The 17215-nt window shown below is 40.5% G+C and overlaps 1 protein-coding gene across 2 annotated transcripts in view; it reads right to left on the bottom strand.

The window, feature by feature from the left end:
- spdya (speedy/RINGO cell cycle regulator family member A) overlaps positions 1-17215 on the bottom strand; it is a 40680-nt gene that overhangs the window by 19136 nt on the left and 4329 nt on the right. For both annotated transcript variants that reach the window (XM_063040683.1, XM_063040684.1), the window contains exon 2: positions 10608-10848. In XM_063040683.1, the coding sequence (XP_062896753.1) occupies positions 10608-10848 (241 nt within the window). The remainder of the gene's footprint in view (positions 1-10607; positions 10849-17215) is intronic.

The following is a 17215-nucleotide window of genomic DNA, read 5'->3' as shown; positions in this document are numbered from 1 at the left end:
CTAGCAAGGACAGGCTGATGAATGGGCAAAATTGTAGTCAACGGGATGAGTTGCAATGTAAGAGGGTTCAAAATCAAAAAGCATGCCGAATATAGACTGAAGATATTATATTTGAATGCGCACAGTATACGGAATAAGGTAGATGAACTTGTAGCACAGTTAGAGATAGGCAGGTATGATATTATGCACATCACTGAGTCGTGGCTGAATAAAGATTATAGCTGGGAGCTTAATATCCAAGGAAATGCACTGTATCGAAAGGACAGGTAGGTAGGCAGAGGGGGTGGGGTGGCTGTGTCAGTAAAAAGTGAAATCAAATCCTAAGAAAGGGAATCAATCATTGTGGATAAAGCTAAAAACCTGCAAGGGTAAAATGACCCTGATGGGAGTTATATACAAGGCTCTGAACAGTAGAAAAGATGTGGGTGGCAAAGTACAACAGGAGATAGAAAATGCATGTCAAAAGGGCAATGTTCCAATAGTCGTGGGGGATTTCAATATGCAGGTAGAATGGAGAAAATCAGGTTGGTGCTAGATCCCAAGAAGGGGAGTTTGTAGAAAAGCTACAAATGGCTTTTTAGAGCAGCTTGCGGTTGGGCCCACAAGAAAGGCAATTCTGGATTGGGTGTTATGTAATGAACTAGAAATTAATTAGAGAGTTTAAGGTAAAGGAACCCTTAATGGATAGTGATCATAATATGACATAATTCACCCTACAATTTGAGAGGGAGAAGCTAAAGTCAAATGTATCAATAATGGATAGTGATCATAATATGACATAATTCACCCTACAATTTGAGAGGGAGAAGCTAAAGTCAGATGTATCAATATTACAGTGGAGTAAAGGGAATTACAGAGGCATGAGAGAGGAGTTGGCCAAAATTGATTGGAAGGGGACACTAGTAGGGATGACAGCAGAGCAGCAATGACTGGAGTTTCTAAGACCAATTCAGAAGGCACAGGATAGATACATCCCAAAGAAGAAGTATTCTAAAGGCAGCATAACACAACCATGGCTGGCAAGGGTAGTCAAAGCCAATAATTTGGATGATGACATTGATAGCTTTATGACTAAATTTGTGGATGATGCAAAGATAGGTGGAGGGGCAGGTAGTCTTGAGGAAGCAGAAAGGTTGCAGAAGGACTTGGACAGATTAGGAGAATGGGCAAAGAAGTGGTAGATGGAATACAGTATTGGGAAGTATATGGTTATACACTTTTGTAGAAGGAAGAAAAGTGTAGACTATTTTCTAAATGGAGAGAAAATTCTGAGGTGCAAAGGGACTTGGGAGTCCTTGTGCAGGATTCCCTAAAGGTTATAAGTTAATTCGCAGGTTGAGTCAGTGGTGAGGAAGGCAAATGCAATGTTAGCATTCATTCTGAGAGGACTAGAATATAAAAGCAAGGATGTAATGTTGAGGCTTTATAAGGTACTGGTGAGGCCTCACAGAGTATTGTGAGCAGTTTTGGGCCCCTTATCTAAGAAAGGATAAGCTGACATTGGAGAGGGTCCAGAGGAGGTTCAAGAGAATGATCCAGGGAATGAAAGGGTTAACTTGTAAGGAGTGTTTGATGGCTCTGGACCTGTACTCAAGTGGAATTCAGAAACGTAAGGTGGATCTCGTTGAAACCTATCGAACATTGAAAGATCTAGATCGAGTGGGCATGGAGAGGATGTTTTCTGTAGTGACAGAGTCTAGGAATGGAGGGCACAGCCTCAGATTAGAGGGACATACACTTAGAACAGAGATGAAGAGGAATTTCTTTAGCCAGACTGGTGAATCTGTGGAATTTGTTACTACAGACGGATGTGGAACCCAAGTTAGTGGGTATATTTAAGGCAGAGGTTGATAGATTCTTGATTAGTCAGGGCATGAAGGTTATGGGGAGAAGGCAGGAGACTGGGGCTGAGAGGGAAATGGATCAGCCATGATGAAATGGTGGAGTAGACTCCATAGATTAAATGGCCTAATTCTGCTCCTATATCTACTATTCCTATCTTATGGTCTAATTTCAAACACACATATGCAAATAAAATAAGGTTTCTGTAATTCTTTGCGTAAGATTTTCTTCTTTAACAAAAAAACACTGCATTTCATCATAATCATATGGCAATATTCACCATATTCCACTAATTGTATCTGTTTGCTGGCTCTTTAAGAAGTTTGAAAGTTTAGTTTAAGGCACTTTTTAGAAGTGAAATAATTCAAATGTTATACAGCAATAAAATTAGTTTTAAAACATTCTGAGAGTTTTTTAATGCATTCATTTATAACATTAGAACATTAAAGATGCAGACCTTACGTATCTATTATTCACTGAAATAATAGAAATTCATGGTTCATAATATTTATCCCATTGTGTCTGTGCCATCCAAAGATGATTATTTAGGTTAATCCTTCTTCTCAGGTCGTGCTCACTGGCCTTCTAGATTACAGCTCTTAATCTAAGCCAATCCAGTGTTTTTGTCAACTGGCCAGACAGTGAGTTCCTGAACCTCTCTACTCATTTAATGATGTAGAAAATCCTCAACTTCCCTGTAATTCTTCTACCAATCTGCCATCTGTTTTTGTCCTCTCTGCTAAGGAAAATAAAATCCCTTTTGTTCACCTATTGTTGGCTTTCCATAATTTTATATATTTCAATTCTATCTCCCCTTGCTAAGGGAAGAAAGACAAACCGCTCTAGTCCAGTGATTCCCAACAGGGCAGTTTCATGTCCTAGGGGAAACAGAAGTCGAGGGGGCGGGGGTTGTTCAAGATTCTTGGTGGGGGGGGGGGTTGGAGGTAAGTGGCACCTTAACATGAGGCACAAGACCTGACTGACCATTAGTAGAGCAGGCGCTTCTAATAAAAAGGATGAGGCACTGGAACACAGGAAGAGCTACAGATTTGCAGGCAGTGAGCACTCATCGTCACAACGTGACTGAAACTCGGCAAACTCATCAAACCTTACCAACCAAACAGACAGCATTGGGGATGAATAAATTAGCAATCAGGCTGCCCAGTAGTTCCCCTTGACTCGCAGCGTGGAACAAATGCATGCAATTTAATAGTTGATAAGTCAAGTACACCTTCTCATCTTTCTCTGCAAATCTACGGAAAACAGTTGTGCAACAATACAGCACTGGCCGGAACCAAACGGTGAAAAAGAGCCAATCAGTGAACCTGCCGACTCCAAGGATTCCTCTTTAGTCAATTGTGCTAATTAGAGTTGTACAAAGATAGCTTGCCGAACACCAGCTCTATCCCGACTAACATTCGGATTCCAATCTGAATCCCTGTCAATGTAATTTTCACTGTTGTGATTGTCTTCATCTTCGCCTCGCCTCCTTTGCATGCTCGCTATTGTCATCAACATCTAATAAGCATTCCACAGTTTCTGTTAATTTAGCCCCGTTAATGATGGATAAAGACATAAATTTCAGACTGGGTAATTAACCCATTTCTTTGCAAGGTGGAAGAACAGAAAGAGAACTTGCAAGAAGAAATTATTAAAATTCAGAATGAAGAAGCAAAAATGCTTTTCAAAAATATCTGCTTTGTGTTATGTGGTTACACTGTCATATGAAGCTTTCAGGTCTTTGGAGACGAGCCAAGCTGCTCTTCATTACATTTCCATCTTCCTACCTGGTTGAAAGAGGCTTCAGTGCAGTGAACCACATGCTCACAAAAAACAAAAACCGCTTGGACATTGTTACACTTGGGGACTTAAGTTGCTGTCACAACTTAAACCAGATATTTCAACTATTGCTAAAAACCATCAGGCTCAAGGATCATATTGATATCAAAGCTGCTGAACAGCGCACAGGTACTGTGTAAGTCAGATTAAAAGACAAATAAAAATTTAAAGCAGAATAACTTATCTCATGTTAGCATATGGTCAACATGTTTTTACACTATGAGGGCGCCAGAAAGTACATTGTGTCTTGGGGGGTATTGGCAAGTATGAATGTGCTTTAGGGGAGCGTTGGGCTAAACAAGGTTGGGAAACACTGCTCTGGACTGTCTCTCTCATATCCGACCACAGCTTCTGAATTTTCTTTCCACTTTTTGTGCTGATTGGCCATTCGGTGTTTTCCTGTATTAAAAAACTGGTTCCCCAGTCACATTCAAAAGTACTCTAACGCAAAGAAGTCCAAAGATTTCTTTTTTTTTTAATTTTATTTTTATTTGGATAAGGAATTCACAATTATCATGTACTTTTTTCACACATATAACCTTTTCCATTTTTTTATATGTATAAAACTACAATTAGTTATACGTTTTTAAGTACACATTGAGATGATATAAAAGGAAAATAAACATTTAAATAGATAATTATGTACTGTGGTAAATGTAACCTATTAGGCTAAGTAATGAAATTAGTTGTTAAGAAAAATGGTAATAATAGTTTCCATACAACCCTTCTGGACCATTTCCACTGGTCCAAAACGTTGCATACAAGCCTATATACCAACCATTGTAGGTGTTTATATCCCAATTTGTTCGTGCTTGTTCCTGCCCGCAGACATAATTATCCAATCCCTATGTACTTATTTACTTAATTTTTTCATTTTTTTTATCCCTTTCCCAAATCTTTCCCTTTACTTGTGTTAATTCTCTATTTTCCAAAAAAAAACAACAAACATTTAGACTAGGGGTGCTTACGTTAGCAATATTACTGTGTTGATGAGAAGAGCAATATAAATCATTAGGAGAGTCATCTAAAGTCTGCTCGCATTGGGGTTATATATTCAATCCATTTATTCCAGCTTTGATAAAATGTTTCTTTTTGAGTTCTCAGGGAGTAAGTCAACTTTTCCATTTTAAATATTTCCAAGATAATTTCGTACCAATCTTCTAATGTAGGTGATATTGGATTTAGCCATTTTCTAGTGATTGATTTCTTACTTGCCGCTAAGAGGGCCTGCAGCAACTTTATATCTTCCTTCTGTTCAAGGAACAATACATGCCCCAAATAGAGCGTCTCAAAGTTCAGAGGTATCTGGGACCTAAGTACCTTAACTAATGTTCTATGAATACCTTCCCAAAATAGACTTAATTTAGGGCAATCCCAGAAAATATGAAAATGATTTGCCTCCTTGGAGCCGCACCTTCTCCAACACATCACATTTGTATCTTTATATTTTTCCTGATATGGGGTCTTGAAGTATCTTATAATGTTTTTCCAACAATGTTCTCTCCAAGTCAAAGAATTAGTCGAGGACCATTGAAAGCTGCAGATTTTCCCCCAAGCCTCCTCTGAAAGTACCAACCCCGCTTCTTTCTCCCACTTCTCTTTAATATACAGTGTATTTACATTTTTAGCATGGGAGAGTGCATTATATAATCGAGAAACTGATTTACTAGGTATTGAACTGCAAGCCAAATTCAGAATCTTGAAAAATCCTAATTCTACTGTTGATAGGTTTGTATATCTACAACTCTGGTTAACATAGTTTCATACTTGAAGGTACCTAAAAAAGTCATTGTGTTCTAGGCCATGTTTGTCCTGCAGGATTTGGAAACTTTGTAATACTCTTTTATCTATAAATGAGAGGTAGGTTGTAAGACCTTTCTTTATCCATAGCTCAAATCTTTTATCTCCTCTGTTGGGAAGGAATTCGGTATCATATGCACACCATCTAAAGAGTTTTAGCATGTTATTAATTCCACATGAATTAACCACCTTCTGCCATACTTTTAATGTAAGATTTATCCAAGCATTATTAAATTTTTCCAACTGGGCCATCAATCCTTTGTCAGCTATTGAGGCCTGAAGAGGAAAACTGTCAACTAATCCAAATTCTATTTCCTTCCATCTAGCCTTATATTCCCTATTACACCAATATAACAGAGGGGTTATCTGTGAGGCATAAAAATAATTTCTCAGGCAAGGAAGAACCATACCTCCTCTTTCCTTCCCTAACTGTAAGGTGTTACATCGAATTCTTGGTTTCCTTCCTTGCCAAATAAAGCGGGAAATCCATTTGTCCCATTCCCTGAATTGATTATCATCCACCTCCACTGGTAAAGTACGGAAAAGATATAATAACCGAGGAAGAATATTCATTTTTATAGTATTTATCCTTGAATTTAAACTTAAAAAGGGGATAAGATTCCATCTATGCATATCTGCTTTTATCTCTGAGATTAATGGCCCATAATTTACCTGTGACAGTGTTGAAAGATCCTTCGGCAGGGTTATTCCTAAATATTTTAATGATTTAGCTTCCCACTTAAGATCGTATGTATCCTGCAATTTTTTGGATGGTGTATAATTTAGGGACATAACCTGCGTTTTCTTTACATTTATTTTATAACCTGATATTTTCCCAAAGTCATCCAACAGTGTAAACAATCCTATAAATGATTTTTCTGGTTCACTCAGATAGACCAAAACATCATCTGCGAATAACGCCACTTTCTGTTCAATCCTGCCACCTTGATACCTTTTACGATTTCGCTCTGTCTTATTAGTTGGGCAAGTGGTTCAATATATAGCGCAAAAAGGAGAGGAGAAATTGGGCATCCCTGTCTAGTGCCGCTCTCTAAAATGAAGGAGTCAGAGAGGTCCCCATTTATCTTAATTCGGGCTGTAGGGCTATCATAATGCCCAACTAACCGAATCAAAAGCTTTCTCAGCGTCCAATCCTACTACCATTGTCTCTGTCTCGTTCTTATTAACCTGTTCTAATATGTGCAGAGTTCTCCTTATGTTGTCCTGTGTTTGTCTTTGTTGAATAAATCCAGTCTGGTCTAAATGGATTAGGCCAGGTAAAAGCTTTTCCAATCTGCGCGCTAATATAGATGTAAATAGTTTGTAATCTAAATTAAGAACACTAATTGGCCGATAATTGCCACATTCTAGTTTATCTTTACCCTCTTTAGGAATAACTGAAATAATCGCTTCTCTCCAGGAAGGTGGAGTTTCTCCTCTCTGCAAGATCCAATTAAAGGTGTTAAGTAGTAATGGGGCTAACTGTGTCTTCAGGGACTTGTACCACTCTGAGGTAAACCCATCAGAACCCGGGGACTTTCCAGCCTTTAACCTAGAGATGGCCACGTTCAGTTCTTTGACAGTTACTGGTTCTAATAAACTTTCATTTTGTAAATCTGTAAGTTTAGGTAGATCTAAAAAATTCAATACACTGTCTATATAGGGCTCATTGGGGGCCCGGGGTTGGGAGTACAGCTCTCGATAATATGTTTCAAAACTCTCTTGAATTTTCCCTATTGTACTCTCCACAAGCTTTGTCTTTGGATTCTTTATTTTATGAATTGTATTGTCTGCTTGTTGTTTTCGTAATTTATATGCTAATAATCTAGCTGATTTACCTCCTACTTCATAAATCTTTTGTCTCAGGTAAAGAAAATTTCTTTGAGTTTCCAACGTATAAATATCATCAATTTCACTTTGCAATTTCCTAATTTCCTGTTTTCGATTTGAATTACTTTTGTTGCTGTCTACAACTTGAAGTTGTTTTAATTTTCCTTGAAGGCCTGCTAATTTTTGTGCATTGATTTTTTTCATGTGAGTAGTAATGGAAATAATTTTCCCTCTCAGTACAGCTTTCAATGTATCCCATAAAATCACTGGTGATGTTTCTCCCGTGTCATTAAGGTCTAGATATTCTTTGATTTCTCCCCTTAATCTCTCCATTACTTTTGGGTTATTAAGTATATGTGAGTTTAGCCTCCATAGTGTTGTCCTCATTTTCCTTTCCAGGATTAGAGACATAGAGACTGGGCTATGATCCGACAGATCAATTGTTGCAATATTACAGTTTTTTATCCTGAGTCTATCTGTATTAAAGATAAAGAAATAGTCTATCCTTGAATAGGCTGAATGAGGGAAAGAGTAATATGTATAATCTTTACTAGTAGGGTGTAATTCCCTCCAGACGTCTATAATTCCCAACTCCTCCATCAATGAATTCACTTTCCGAGTCAGAGGTTTATTCTGAGTAACTATTCTTGAAGAATCTAATATAGGATTTAATCTAATATTAAAATCCCCTCCACAAATTACTACCCCTCGAGAACTGACCATTAGGTCAAAAATGTGTCTATAAAATGACCATTCACTACCTGGAGGAGCATAAACATTCAGCAATGTTATTTCTGTACCTTCTATTCTTCCTGTGATTTTTACAAACCGTCCTTCTTTGTCTCTAGTCTCTGAAATATGTTCATAATTAAGAGTACTTGATATTAAAGTAGCTACCCCTCTTTTGTGACTCAATTTATATGATGAATAAAATACATGCTTAAAGCCCATTCTTTTTAATTTTCCATGTTCAGATTGGCTCATATGTGTTTCCTGGAGGAAAGCTATTTGTGCCCTCTCTTTTTTCAATTTAGACATAATCTTATTTCTTTTAATTGGATTCAAAACCCCATTAACATTATAGGAAATTATTTTTACCAATTCAGTTTGCATTTTTCTCTAGTAGAAAAAAAGCATTCTCCTTTTCTAACCAAACAGTAAGCAATCCCTTCTCAACAGTAAACCAAGACATATAACCACACCCTAGACATTTCTGAACGTATAACATTTGAAAATTTTTCCCGACTTCCCACAGTGAGGCCTGAGCACCGACCCGCCTCAGTTCAGAGGGATAACCTCTATCTTCACCCTGTGTTAGAGGGCCCTCAGCAGTTTGAATAATCATAGAGAATTTTCTCCTATTTATGTCTCGACCATATTGCTATCATTCAAGTTATTCCGCCTAGTTTATTTTCAGTTACCAGTTTTCATTTTACTTTTAAGTCCAATTTACTCTTTTCAGTCATTTCTCTTAATTAATCTGTATTCTCTGTACATTCGCGTCTGAATATTTGCAGCTTTTCCTTGTAGTTTGACACCCTGGTTCAAGTGGAGCGTCCTCGCCCCACTAACTGCCAGGACTTCTGCCGAATCCTCTCCAGTAGCGACTCCGGTTGGGTGATAACTTTAATAGGTAGTCCCCGGTCCGCCAGGTCCGACGTTGCCTCCTCCACCGTAGCGTAAGTTTTTGTCCCTTCGTCGTAAAAGACTCTCAGCCGAGCTGGATACAGGGTCTGGAATCTGATGTTGTTTTCCTTCAGGACTCTCCGTGTTTCCGTATATTCCTTCCGTCTGGCAAGAATCCCCGGTGCGTAGTCGTGGTCTAAACTGATTTTGCAGTTGTTCCACATGAAACCTTTCTTTTGCCATGCTCTTTTAAGCACCTCTTCCTTCGTTCTGTAACTGAGAAATCTGATCAGAATCGATCTGGGCTGGGCGCCTGCCGGGGGCTGTGGTGCCAACGCGCGGTGAGCCCTTTCTATCTGTAGGTCTTTTGCAGCCGGCATATCAAGGTTCTCTCTAAGCAGCTTCTCCACGAAGGGAATCATCAATCCGGGTTTACCTTCGGTTCCTTCGGGAACTCCGTAGATCCTCACATTTTCCCTTCTCGAGCGGCCGCCTTGATCTATTAGTTTCCACTGGAGTTGGTCTTGTAGCTTCAGCATTTCTGCTATCACTTCCTCGGCGTTTTGTAGCTTCTCTTCAATTCCAACAATCCTCGCTTCGGCTTCATCTATCCGCGAGTTAGTTTTTACTATTTCTCCTTTAATATCTTCCAGCTGTTTGCTGTTATCTTGTCGGAACTCGCGAATCTCTCCGAGAATCAAAGACAGAGTCACTGATTCCCCCTCATTATCTCCGTCCTGGCTTGCCGTGGGGGAGCTAGGCCCTTCGCCTTGCTGCATCTCTTTATGTTTATCAGCCTTCGAAGCGGACTTTTTATTCTTGTTCTTAGGCATCATCCTTGCCCCTTTTATTAATATAGTTATGCAATATTAAGTATTTGTCTAAATTCGATTTTGGGGCAGTTTACCTCCTTTTTTGTCGAGAGACCTTTTCCTTACGCCGCCATTCCCTTGATGACCCGGAAGTCCTCTCCAAAGTCCAAAGATTTCTATGCTCTAAAGCAGGAACTCCTAACCTGGGGTACATGGACCCCATGCTTAATGATATTGGTCCATGGCATAAAAAAAGGGTTGGGAACTCCTGCTCTAAAACAAAGAAATCCAACCATTTACGATCATCTGCGTGAAGAAATGTTTTCTTATCTCAATCTTGAGACGTATCCATAATTCAAGCTTCCCAAGCCAAAGGAAATAGTTTCTTAGAATCTACCCTGTCAAGGTCCCAAGTATGTCATACCTCAAGTTTATATCTCATTCTTCCTGAGTAACCAGGCCTATTCTGTTCAACTGTCTTCTCAAAGGCCAACCTTCTCATACTTACTTAATAGCTGGAATATGTTGCACTTTTTCTCTCTCTGAAGCAAGTAGAGAGACAAATATTATTCAGAATGCCACAGATGAGGCATTTTTTATTCCCCAATGATTTAAAGTTACATTTTTCACAAGCAGTGGGTTAGGACTTACCGGCAGTGGAACCTAAAGGATTAGGTTCCCAAATTAAACAAACAAAACATAAGGTTAAAATTGGAGTACATTTGTACCATTTACCAATTACACACAAAACAGAATTATTGCTTAATTCCTGGTAATGTTTTAGGCATCAAGCTGCTGTATCAACCTGCATATGTAATCTTTACTCATATGTGCTTTCTCTTGTCCTGCAATACATACCAAATAATTTGAAGAAAGTTGCCATTTCTTGGCGCTGAATAATCAGACAAGGTCCTCTAGTATGTTTGGGCTTTGAAATTAAATGAATATTCTTTCCATGTATCTTCTGAGCTTTCAGCGCACATGCTTGCTTCAGCTTTGTGCCTTTCCTTTGTTGGTTTAACCTTGTTCCTACAGATTTCATGTGGATGGTAATTGAAGGTGGAGTCTGGCAGCAGAGTTGGCTGTTCCTTATAATTTTCTAAAAGTGACAGCATAAAGTAATGTTAGGAATCAATAATCTTCTAAGGATTAACCATGGTGTATGAGAGCAATTACTAATATCACTGGACTATTAATTCAGAGACGTAAATTAATGATTCAGAGATACAACATAAAATTCTGCTGCAAAAACTGGGGATTATATTTAAATTCAGAATAAGCAGGTAACATCAATGAGTGGTGATATAGATATTTCTGCTATGGGGAAAAGTTTACTACTGTCTGTCCTATCTATGCCATTCATAGATTTGTACACCTCCATCAGGTTTCCTGTCAGCCAAAAGTTTCTCATCAGAATTGAGACACAACTCAGGCAATATCCTGGTGAATTTCAGAGCTGTCACATCCTTTCTAACTGTAGTGACTAAAATTGTATACAATATATATATTTACAGTTCATTTATCAGCAGCTATTGCATTTATTTTCAGTATTTCTCCATGATACTTTGCTAACTGAAGTACAGGAACCCCTAATTTCTGATATGTACTTTTTTTTTCTATATCGTAGTCTCACTAATGTTTCACAAAGCTGAATCCTAACTTCCTACTCTTACACTGTATGTCCTAATGAACACCAGCATCCCATATGATTTCTTTACCATCCTATCTGTGTTGTCACTTTCTATGACCTTAGGACTCCTATACAAGGTTCTCATGTTCCTCAATACCAGGACTCTACCATTTATTGTGAATGTCTTATTCTTACTTGATGTTCCAAAATTTCACAGACCTCAAGCTGAAATTTCGCTGACAATGCTTTGCCCAACTTATCGGCTGATCAGTATTTCTCTAGCTTGATACTATGCTCCTCACTAACCACCATTTTTCATCTTAAAGGTTTAAATAGTCAATGGTTGAACCCCCAACATAGACCTTTAGACACATCCAGATATATTGTCTATTTGCCCATTGTTCCTCCATCTTCTGTGCTCAGTAATTTCCCTACAATTCCTTGAGCTCCATATGTGGCTACTAGGAATTTATCAGCAGCTTTATCAAAATCCTTTATAGATTCATAAAGTTGTACAGCATAGAAAGAGGCCCTTTGGCATAACATGTCTACACTAACCATAATGCCTATCTATACTAGTATCACTGGCTTGCAATAATTCCATGTCCCTCTATGCCTTGTTCATTCTAGTACCCCTTCAGATGCCTTTTGATGTTGTTACTGTTCCTCCCTCCACCATCTTTCTGGCAGCTATTCCATATATCAACTACACTGTGTGAAAAGCTTACCTCTCAGATCCCTTTTAAACTAATTCCCACTCAACTTAAATCTATGTCCTATCACCTTAGAGATAAGAAAAACTTTGGATGCTGAAAATCTGGATCAACACACACAAAGCACGGGAGGTACTCAGTCAGCCAGGCAGCGAGGAAAACGAACAGCTAATTTTTTGGACTGAGGCCCTTCATCAGGACTGGAAAGTTCAAAGTACATTTGTTATCAGAGTCTGAATACTATATAGAACCTTGAGATTTTGTCTCCTTGCAGTCAGCCACAAAACAAAGAAACCCAATAGAACCCATTAAAAAAGACTTTCAAACACTCAATGTGCAAAAAACAGAACAAATTGTGCAAATAATAACAAATAAGCAAATATCATTCTGAACTAAAGTTCACAAAAGTGAGTTCACAGCCAGTCCAGGAGCCCATGAATTGCAGGTCACAGCCTCAGTTCAACGCAGAGATGAGTAAACCTCACTGAGAAGTGAGCTGAACACTGGCCTGTCCCTCAGCTCTGGCCTTGACACCCGACCTTTTCAATCTGGCCCGGCACTTAAATCACCCACACCTCAGCTTGTCCCTCGTTCTTTGACCCAGGCCCTACCGCTTCAATATGCTCTTGGGCCCAGGCTCCATCTCCTCGATTGGGCCGGAACCAACCTTTCCAATCTGGCCTGTCACTTAAATTGGTCAAACATCGGCTTGTTCCTTGGCCTCGGCCCCGGGCCATGCCAATTCTTCTCTGCCTTACCTCACCTTGCCTCAAATTGGTTCCAAGTCCGCTCCAGCAATGGCCAATCATTGGTCGCTCCTTGCTGTTGGGCCCGTACACACCATGCCGCAACCATCCTGCTCCTTCGAGACTTCAGTTCACACTGCAAAAATGCCAGGTTGTACAGGCAGTTCAGAAGTTCAACTCCAAAAGGGAAGTTACAGGCTATTGATAGCAGTGATCTTTTTCCAGAAAAAGTGTGATTTTATAGAGCAGTTAATTGTTTTGTTTGCTGCCAGCAATACATTACTGTGTCTCTCCAGTGCCATCTTAAACCAGAGGGGAAAAGAAGCCAGAACGAAGGAGTAGAGTGAGGATGAGAAGCAGAAACTGACAACTAATAGGTGGATCCAAGTGAGGCGGAAGGCAGGAGGGTGGGGGTGGGGGTGGGAGTGGGAGTAGAGAATAATATGAGAAGCTGGGAGGTGATAGGTATGGAAGGCAAAGGGCTGAAGAAATAAAAATCTGATAAGAGAGGACAGTAGACTGTGGAATAAAGCAAGGGAGGTGGAGAACCTGAGTGGTGAAAGTGAAGGCGATGTGCAGGTCATGAGGGCAGCGGAAGGGTTAAAGGAAAACAATGGGGGTAGGGAACAGGAGGAACAGTTATAGCAAGTTAGAGAAATCAATGTTCATGTCGACAGGTTGGAGACTACCAAGGTGGAATATGTGCTATTGCTTCTCCAAGCAACACACACAAAATGCTAGAGGAACTCAGCAGGGCAGGCAGCACCTATGGAAAAAAAGTACAGTTGATGTTTAGGGAGGACTGGCAAACATCTTTTTTATTCTCCAGTCCTTCTGAAGAGTCATGACCTGAAATGTCATCTGCACTCTTCTCCATAGATGCTGCCTAGCCTGCTGAGTTCCTTCAGCATTTTGTGTTGCTTGGATTTCTCTTGCTTGTTATTGCTTCTCCAATCTGTGTCTGGCTTCAATGTGCCAATGGAGGAGGCATGGGCAGACATGTCAGAATGGGAATGGGAAGTAGAATTAAAAAAGCTAGTCACGAGGAAATGCTGGCTGATGTAGCACACAGAGTGAAGGGGGTGCTCAATGATGTGATGCCCAATCTGCATTGGTCTCACTGATGAACAGGAGGCCACAACAGGAGCAAAGGATACAATAAATGAAACTGATGGACTTGTATGCCAAATGCTGCCTCACCTAGAAGTACTGCTTAGGGCCCTGAATAGTGGTGACGGAGGATGTATGTGGACAAGTGGTTAAGCAACAAGTCACATTCCTTATTGGTATTCACCAACCTGACAGCGTCAACATTGATTTCCCTAACTTATTGTAACCACCCCCATTTCCCTTATCCCTCTGTAACCCTAGTACACATTTCCCCACCCTCATGACCTGCCCATCACCTTCACCCCTCTGGTTCTCTACCTCCTTTTTATTCCATGATCGACAGTCCTCTCCTAACATCATCAGCCCTTCGGCTTCCCAGTTCTCAGATTATTCCCTTTCCCCATCCCACCTTCTCCCCTCTCAGCTGGTTTCACCTATCACCTTGAACTTCCTTCTCCTCCCTACCTCCTACCATTTAAAGGGATAATCCTCTCCTTCCTTCCAGTTTGTCCTGATGAACGGTTTTGGCCTGCAATGTTGGTTGTTCATTTCCTTATATAAATGCTGTCTGACACGCTGAGTTGCTCCAGCATTTTGTGTGTGCTGATCTCTATCATTTTAGATACCCTTACCATGGAAAACAACCTCTGGTTGTCTAACCCACATATGCTCCTTACAATTTAATAGACCTTATAGACAATAGACAATAGGTGCAGGAGTAAGCCATTTGGCCCTTCAAGCCAGCACCACCATTCACTGTGATCATGGCTGATCATCCACAATCACTATCCAGTTCCTGCCTTATCCCCATAACCTTTGATTCCGCTATCTTTAAGAGCTCTATCTATCTCTTTCTTGAAAGCATCCAGAGACTTGGCCTCCACAGCCTTCTGGGGCAGAGCATTCCATATATCCACCACTCTCTGGGTGAAAAAGCTTTTCCTCAACTCATTCTAAATGGCCTACCCCATATTCTTAAACTGTGGCCTCTGGTTCTGGACCCACCCATCAGTGGGAACATGCTTCCTGCCTCCAGCATGTCCAATCCCTTAATAATCTTATATGTTTCAATAAGATCCCCTCTCAGCCTTCTAAATTCCAGAGTGTACAAGCCCAGTCGCTCCAATCTTTCAACATATGACAGTCCCGCCATCCCCGGAATTAACCTTGTGAACCTACGCTGCACTCCCTCAATAGCTAGAATGTCCTTCCTCAAATTTGGAGACCAAAACTGCACACAGTACTCCAGGTGTGGTCTCACCAGGGCCCTGTACAGCTGCAGAAGGACCTCTTTGCTCTCATACTCAATTCCCCTTGTTATGAAGGCCAGCATGCCATTAGCTTTCTTCACTGCCTGCTGTACTTGCATGCTTGCTTTCAGTGACTGATGTACAAGAACACCTAGATCTTGTTGTACTTCCCCTTTTCCTAACTTGACTCCATTTAGATAATAATCTTCCTTCCTGTTCTTACCACCAAAGTGGATAACCTCACATTTATCCACATTAAACTGCATCTGCCATGCATCTGCCCACTCACGCAGCCTGTCCAAGTCACCCTGCATTCTCATAACATCCTCCTCACATTTCACACGGCCACCCAGCTTTGTGTCATTGGCAAATTTGCTAATGTTACTTTTAATTCCCTCATCTAAATCATTAATATATATTGTAAACAGTTGTGGTCCCAGCTCTGAACCCTGTGGTACCCCACTGGTCACCGCCTGCCATTCCGAAAGGGACCCGTTAATCGCTACTCTTTGTTTTCTGTCAGCCAGCCAGTTTTCAATCCATGTCAGTACTCTGCCCCCAAAACCATGTGCCCTAATTTTGCCCACTAATCTCCTATGTGGGACTTTATCAAAGGCTTTCTGAAAGTCCAGTTACACTACATCCACTGGCTTTCCCATGTCCATTTTCATAGTTACATCCTCAAAAAATTCCAGAAGATTAGTCAAGCATGATTTCCCCTTCGTAAATCCATGCTGACTCGGACCGATCCTGTTACTGCTATCCAGATGTGCCATAATTTCATCTTTTATAATTGACTCCAGCATCTTTCCCACTGCCGACGTCAGGCTAACCGGTCTATAATTCCCTGTTTTCTCTCTTCCTCCCTTCTTGAAGAGAGGGACAACATTAGCCACCCTTCAATCCACAGGTACTGATCCTGAATCTATAGAACATCGGAAAATGATTACCAATGCATCCACGATTTCTAAAGCCACCTCCTTAAGTACCCTGGGATGCAGACCATCAGGTCCCGGGGACTTATCAGCCTTCAGACCCAACAGTCTATCCAACACCATTTCCTGCCTAATATAAATTTCCTTCAGTTCATCCATTACCCTAAGTCCTTTGGCCACTATTACATCTGGGAGATTGTTTGTGTCTTCCCTAGTGAAGACAGATCCAAAGTACCTGTTCAACTCGTCTGCCATTTCCTTGTTCCCCATAATAAATTCACCCGTTTCTGTCTTCTAGGGCCCAATTTTGGTCTTAACTATTGTTTTCCTTTTCACATACCTAAAGAAGCTTTTACTATCCTCCTTTATATTCTTGGCTAGTTTACCTTCGTACCTCATTTTTTTCTCCGCATATTGCCTTTTTAGTTACCTTCTGTCGCTCTTTAAAAGTTTCCCAATCCTCCGCTCCCACTCGTCTTTGCTATGTTATATTTCTTCTCTTTTACTTTTATACTGCCCATTACTTCCCTTGTCAGCCACGGCCTCCCCTTACTCCCATTAGGATCTTTCTTCCTCTTTGGAACGAGCTGATCCTGCACCTTCCGCATTATTCCCAGAAACACTTGCCATTGCTGTTCCACTGTCATCCCTGCTAGGGTATTGTTCCATTGCACTTTGGCCAGCTCCTCCCTCATAGCACCATAGTTCCCTTTGTTCAACTGTAATACTGAAACTTCCAAGTTTCCCTTCTCCCTCTCAAATTGTAGATTAAAACTTATCATATTATAGTCACTACCTCCTAATGGCTCCCTTACCTCGAGGTCCCTGATCAAATCCGATTCATTGCACAACACAAAATCTAGAACTGCGCTCTCTCTGGTAGGCTCCAGTACAAGCTGTTCTAAGAATCCATCTTGGAGGGACTCCACAAACTCCCTTTCTTGGGGTCCAGTACCAACCTGATTCCTCCAGTCTACCTGCATGTTGAAATCCCCCATAACAATAACAACTGTAGCATTACCTGTATCATGTTGCCTCTCAGTTTCTCCAATCTTGCAAAAACTGGGCCAGCCTATCTATTT

The sequence above is a fragment of the Mobula hypostoma genome, chromosome 2, assembly GCF_963921235.1.
Source record: "Mobula hypostoma chromosome 2, sMobHyp1.1, whole genome shotgun sequence".
In the NCBI taxonomy this organism is placed as follows: domain Eukaryota; kingdom Metazoa; phylum Chordata; class Chondrichthyes; order Myliobatiformes; family Myliobatidae; genus Mobula; species Mobula hypostoma.
This window is presented reverse-complemented; position numbering and strand designations above follow the sequence as displayed.